Genomic DNA, 6,914 nt, shown 5'->3' on the forward strand with positions numbered 1-6,914 from the left:
TTTTTTTTACCTTAAACCACTTAAACACATTTCATTACACCAAATACACAAAATAATGTGCTTTTTAGTAACATAATTTGACCCCTTTAAATTTGACCACACTGATTAGACACAGCATTGCTTGTTGCTCCGCCAATGAAACTAGTTCCAAACAAAGAAGAAAATCAACTGTCAAACAAATCAAGCAACACACTAGAGATGTTACATTTCTTAATGAATAAGTGTTTCTGAATGAATTAGTCAAGGCAATGATTCAGTGTTTTAATCATTAAAACTTGTTTAGTTCCCGAATTAATCAGCGATTTTGAATGGATCTGGGAGTGATGCAAACAATAAAAAGTCCCAGTGCTCCTTGGGGCCATTCACACAGATAAATGTGAGATGCATGGCAGTGGAATGAAAAATCAATGAAATAATTAAAAAATGCAAGGTGTAGAGATGCGTTTTTTAAAAGTTGAATTTCTATGAACTTGATGCTGCCTTTTTAGAAAGGCAACACGAGTGCATGAGATGCTGCTAAGTATGCATGCATGATGGTGAAACACATTTGTAAACCGCATGTTTACATAGAAAACAATGAAAATGGAATGCAAAAATGCATTTTGTGTGCACAGCCCGTTACATATAGCTTAGGGTGACCATACGTCCTATTTTCCCCGGACATGTCCTCTTTTTGGACCTAAAAAAATGCGTCCAGGCGGGATTTCTTAATCGCCCAAAATGTCCAGGATTTGGCTGTTTTCTTAATCTTGCTCCAGCTGAATCTCTGACCATTGCCGCCTGCTCCCGCAACAGGTGCTTCGCTCCCGCGATTTTTGTGTCCACTCCTTTAAACATTCTAATATTGTATATAATTTTGGCGCATCAGGGAGCCGCTCTCAGAATGCGGTGTGGTCTTGTCAGTCATCTCTCCTTATTCTTGACCTGTGGTCAGTCAACTCTGACTCCTGCAGCTCTTGCTGGATGAAGGTTGCCAAGTCCGCCTTTTTTACCCAGAATTGGGCTACTTTTAAACTGTTGCCATGGGTTGATTTTCCCAAGTGGGTTAAAGGTTTGAAATATTACATAAATTACATTTGACAGAAATGCTTGTATTGAAACATTTTGTATTCTACCTATGATAAAACTTTCATGGACTTCTACATTAACTGTTCCCTCCTGGTGGAATGACCTGCCCAACTCAATCCAAGCAGCTGAGTCCTTAATAATTTTTTCTTTTAATCTTTTCATTTATTTGAAAATACATCTCTTTCATCTTCATTTGACCCTCTAACTCTAGCACTCTCTATTCTATTTCTATTCTAACTACTTGTTTTATGTAAAACAAAAAGAGCTTTTAACACTAGCATTCTCTGTTCTTTCTCTATTCTTTCTACTTATTTTCTTTTTATTTATTCTAAAAACAAAAAAGCAAACAAACAACAAACAAAAAAAAAAACCTTGCTACATATACTGTTAGGCGAAGTGTCCTCTTTTTGGAAAACTAAAATATGGTCACCCTAATATAGCTGTTATTGGTGCTTTTGGAATGCGACCGATCAAATTTGAGGACTGAAACTAAATGTTGTATAAATATATAAATAGTTTACCTGGGCCTCCCCCATAGAAAATGAAGAACAGGAAAATGAGGACAATGGTGCTGTATGGAATCACAGAGCTGTAGTCCTGCAAATTAAATAGAGATGAGGTAATAAAGTTCTGTTCTGTTCTGATCGCTGTGAGCTGTTAAATGATAGCGACTCACCTTTAGGTAGAGGGTGACAGTGATTAATGCCATAATGGCTGACATTCCCCCAAACCCTCTCCACATCAAGGCTCTCCTCCCCACACTCTCAATGAACAGGCTCTACGCATTCACACAAACACAAATACTGTTCAAAAACACATGGATGATTCATGATGTTGCTCCATGACAACTGATCCCAATCTGATTTCAGGTTACACACATTTTAATGTGCGCCTCTCCGGAACTTACACAGGTTATGGAGATGCAAATCAAACATTAAAGTTGGCATGAACTGAAAATTCACCCTCTCTACATTACTGGTCAAAAGGAATTATTTGAATTAATTTGGAATTATTAGATTTTTTTTAAATAAAAAAATAATGTTTTTGAGAGAGGTCTTCTCTTCACCAAGGCTGCATTTATTTAATAAAAAATACAGTAAAAACAGTAATATTGTGGAATATTATTACAACTCAAGATAACTGTTTTTAAATGTACTATATTTTAAAGCATAATGTATTCCTTTGAATGGAAAGCTGAATTTTCATCAGCCATTACTCCAGTCTTCGGTGTCACAAGATCCCTCAAATATCATTCTAATATGCTGATTTGATGCTCAGTTAGTTTTGGTGCTCAATTATTCATAATTATTCTTACTTTCTTATACTTAAAGCACTTCTTTGCTGCTTAATATTTTGGTGAAAATAATTTTTCAGGATTCTTTGATGAAAAGTTAAAAGAACTGCATTTATTTGAAACAGAAATCTTATAAATGTCTTTCCTGTCACTTTTGATCAATTTAATGTGCCCTTGCTTAATGTAAGTATTACTTTTTTTTTAATCTTACCCCAAACCTTTAAATGGTAGTAGACGTTTTAAAGTATCTGACAGTCATGGAGCCAAAGAGACCTCCTAAACCATATAGAGCCACCACAGCAGACCAGATAAAAGTGATGGTCTTCTCTCCTGGAACATCCCCGTAGTGATCCATCCAGCTGCTGTTAATGAAGCTCTGAATGTACTGTAGGAAAACAGATTTGAGACAAATCGTGATCGATTGATTCATACCTAGACTGTAAGTATGGTACTGAAATGGCGATAGAAAAAAGTGATACTTAAATGGCCTTCTGGTTACACTTTATGTTGTTGTTACAAGCAACTAAACTAAACCCTAACCCTATAGTATGTACACTATTAAAAATAAAGGTTATTTATTGGCTTCTATGGTTCCATGAAGAACATTTAACATCCATTGAACCTTTCTTTTGCACCAAAGGTTCTTTACAGTGGAAAAGGTTATTTAGATTATTAAAATGTTCTTCACACTTAAAAAAATGGTTTGTTCAAGTATGTTTCACTGAATGGCTCTTTGAGGAACCACAAATGGTTACTATACGGCATCGCAGCAAAAAACTCCTTTTTGGAACCATGATTTTTTTGGTACATCTTCTTACTCAGTATGTTTTATAATTACACTGTAACAAGGACACTTCAAATAAAGTGTAACCTGCTTTCTTAAAGTAATAACAGGAAAAGAATAAATACAAATTCAAGTGCGCACTGGAGTCGGAGAGCTGATTGCTGTGAGATGAAATCCATTCTGAAAAGATCCTCCCAATCCCAACACAACGATAAAGATAAGTGCTTTGCCACCAACCTGAAATTACAGACACACTGTTCATTGACTATACTTATTCAACAAAGTCAATGCTTTAGATATTTCACATTAAACTGCAAAGCCAGCACAGAGGGGTTTTCTCTTGTTTAAGAATGACATAAAGCCACATCTTGAGTAAATGACTACATTTTGGTTAAAAGTTTAACTCTGAGCTTTTTTGAAAGATATAAAGAAAATATATGGGTTAATTTACTGAGACATAAATACCAAGCTTTACCGTTATGGTTATTTTGTTGAAATATAATGAGACGATAATTCTTTAATTCTTCTATAAAAATGTAGATTTCATCTAATTTCTAAGATCTGGCAGTATAATTAAATAACATGCTCCGACCAGTTCCTGCAACACGCTCCTCATGTTTATCTGCTTGTAGCCTATCTTCTTGTGTCCATGAAGTAGCACTGCTTCTCTCCAATAAATACAGCGTCATCTCTGTTAGGCATTTTGATTAATTTTTGACACTGGAATGACTCGTCACATTTTGTCTCCTAAAAGGTATCTATCTGCTTATCTATATCTATCTGCATTTGTCCGAATTAAAAATTGTTTCATTTTTAAATGTATTATTGATACTATAATTTTGTGGGTTTATCTGAATATTGAATGGTTAGGTGTGAACTGGAGTCTATTAAGGGAGAAAAAAACATGTATGAGAAGTAATAAATACATTTTAATTTAATATTGAATAATTAAATAATTTATTAAAATATCAGTTTGATGTATGAAAATTAATATTGAAAGACGAAAGGAAGAAAGAATAATGTAAAGTAATTTTAGTAAAATGACTATATTTTACACATATTTATAGTATTATTTTTCACAGTTTAAATAGGGTCTTCGTGAAAATATATAGCTGTCCTTTAATTTTAGGATGTGGGTCCCTCGCAAGAGGAGGATCATATTTGGGGTCCGTGGCATCTAAAAGATTAAAAACCCTTGTGGGTGCAATATAACACATAACCAGGTGGGGGCAGTCTTGTTGTTTTTGAGAGGTTGTTTGACTTCGATAGACTGTCTTTTCGCTGCGTCATTGTCTCGAGCAAGAGGAAGTGAGTTTATACATTTTTTGTTTAGATTTCCCCCTAGTCATCGTTGTCACTAGTTATCATTATCACTCCCAGCCATAACACAGACTCCCGTCCTCCTGTAGATCTCTTTTAACTCCGCAAATATGCCTTTGGAAAACCTGGAGGAAGAGGGTTTACCTAAAAACCCCAACCTGAGAATAGCTCAGCTGAAGTTTTTACTGACTCTGGATGATCACAGACATGATGCTGAAGTGAAGAGCGAGCTGATGGACGCCATCAAACTCAACAGTGAGTTCATTCACTCGCACACGCTGCTCGTTTAGCAGATAAGTTATATTTCAAAGTTTCTGTACTACCGCAATATATGCAGCTGTTTCATGCACGAGCATGCGTTTTGGGGTTTAGCTAGCTGACCGGCTAAGCCAAGTAGCACATTAGCTGCTAATGTAACGTTATTTGCTTGTTATCATGCACACATTTGGTCTTCTGGCGCTTTTGAATGTCGATTATTAGCAGAGGTGGGAGTAAGTCACACATGTGCAAGTCACAAGTAAGTCTCAAGTCTTAACCTTCAAGTCTCAAGCAAGTCCAAGTCATTTTTTGTGAGAATCAAGCAAGTCAAGTTAAGTCACTGCTTTATGTCAAGCAATTAAAGTCAAGTCGTAGCTTGGGTCAAGCAAGTCACTGTCAAGTCATACAAATGTTTGATGATTTAACTAAATTTATATATTAAAATAAGTTAAAACTACAGTAACTATGGACTATGGGAGTTTTATTTGCAACAAAAAAGTGTAATATGCATTTTGTCCACATACAGCTGAGTTGTTAATGCAATAAAAATCTAACAATAAAAATGTAAACTACATAGCCTAAAATGTAAATGTAACTGAAATTAGGCCAACAAAAAAGCATATAAAGTATTTAGGTACAGCTGTTTCAATATGCCTCAAACATTGCAGAAAACCGTGAAAAGGTATTACAGTTTTTCTGAATTGCTAAAACACTTTTCTTGAAACCATCACTCATTTTCTCAAAGCCTTAAACACAAATCTAAATACTCAAACTAAATTCACGAAACCTCTGACTCTTCCATCAAAATCAAGCAATCACTGCAAAACGGTGCCACTTGCACTGAATATTTAATAGTACTGAATGTTTGTATATATTCAGCACTTAGATACTACACAAATACTGCAGTCCAACTGCAAAGGCCAAAAAGGTCAAATAAAACTCTAAATGAATAGCATGTTACAGTACACTCCAATACTGTAAGTTGTGCAATTGTAAAATTAGGGTAAAGGAGAGATTCATTCTGTCTCAGCATCATGTCTTTGTGCTTGAGTCCAGCCTGCAGGACTTTGTCCACATCACAAGTGATGTTGTCTTTTTTGCTAGACAAAGAGAAACAAATACTGTAAGTTGTGCAATTGTAAAATTAGGGTCAAGGAGAGATTCAGTCTGTCTCAGCATCATGTCTTTGTGCTTGAGTCCCGGCCTGCAGGACTTTGTCCACATCACAAGTGATGTTGTCTTTTTTGCTAGACAAAGAGAAAAAACCCTCTTGTCTGACAGATCCAGCCTTGATAACAGTCTCTAAACCTTTCTCTCCTCATCCTCTTCCTCCTCATCCTCTACTTCTTACATGTACTCTTCCTGCTCTCCTTCTCAGATTGTTTCCATCTATTGTTCGTATCATCATTCAGTCACCTGTGCCACTTGTGCACTCTGAACTGGCTCAGATTTTGTACAGTTGGTTTGTAAGAATTTGGTTCAGAGATTGAGGTTTAGTGTTTTAACAATTCAGAAAAACTGTAAACAATTAAAGTATAATGGTTCCTATGCCACCAAATGGCATTCAAACAGGCATCACCTTTATGGGACATGAACACATCCTTAAGTTAGATCCTTCCTTCCTTCCAACAAGAAAAGTTATTTAATTGAATCACACAAACCTTGCACCTGTTTATCAGGTGGATTGACTATTGTACATTATTAATCTGTGAGTGAGAGAGAGAGAGAGAGAGAGAGAGAGGTGATTTGAGTGAGTGATTTATTAATATTTGTGAGTGAATGCGTGTGTATGAGTGAAAAGGGTATTGTTTGTTTGCATCCTGCATGGTTGTGCTTGCAAGTTTGTTTGTTTTTTTTTGTTGTTTTTTTGTATGCATGGTTGGGTTCGCAAGTCTGTATGATTTTTTTTCTTTGTGTGTGTGTGTATAAAATATATTTATGTGCATCCCCATAAACTATCCATAGGCTTTTCACTCAAAGTCTAACACTGAAGACCAATTATTAGACACTTTACACATGCAAATACTAAGTGTTATTGCAAAAAAAAAAGCAGACATTTCCTTTTAAACAGTGAATAACCATTTACAATGCATTGCACTTGCAAAAAAAAAATAATTTGATAGTGCTCACAAACTGTATTTTAATGCAGCCAAATTCTCAATAAAGCTGTTTTCACTGGTATTTTTTCTG

At 35.5% G+C, this 6,914-nt stretch overlaps 2 protein-coding genes across 2 annotated transcripts in view; one reads left to right on the forward strand and one right to left on the reverse strand.

Moving 5' to 3' along the window:
- LOC107696809 (solute carrier family 2, facilitated glucose transporter member 9-like) overlaps positions 1-2,717 on the reverse strand; it is a 4,188-nt gene extending 1,471 nt beyond the window's left edge. The window contains exons 1-3 of the mRNA XM_016497313.1: positions 2,616-2,717; positions 1,745-1,846; positions 1,590-1,665 (exon numbers count right to left, since the gene is read on the reverse strand). Of these exons, the coding sequence (XP_016352799.1) occupies positions 1,590-1,665; positions 1,745-1,846; positions 2,616-2,717 (280 nt within the window). The remainder of the gene's footprint in view (positions 1-1,589; positions 1,666-1,744; positions 1,847-2,615) is intronic.
- Positions 2,718-4,437: 1,720 nt separating this feature from the next.
- The window catches only part of LOC107696848 (26S proteasome non-ATPase regulatory subunit 6-like), a 9,128-nt gene continuing 6,651 nt past the window's right edge, over positions 4,438-6,914 (forward strand). The window contains exon 1 of the mRNA XM_016497374.1: positions 4,438-4,721. Coding sequence (XP_016352860.1) covers positions 4,577-4,721 — 145 coding nt within the window. The 5' untranslated portion in view covers positions 4,438-4,576. The remainder of the gene's footprint in view (positions 4,722-6,914) is intronic.

This window comes from Sinocyclocheilus anshuiensis, unplaced genomic scaffold, assembly GCF_001515605.1.
Source record: "Sinocyclocheilus anshuiensis isolate Anshui unplaced genomic scaffold, SAMN03320099.WGS_v1.1 scaffold710, whole genome shotgun sequence".
In the NCBI taxonomy this organism is placed as follows: domain Eukaryota; kingdom Metazoa; phylum Chordata; class Actinopteri; order Cypriniformes; family Cyprinidae; genus Sinocyclocheilus; species Sinocyclocheilus anshuiensis.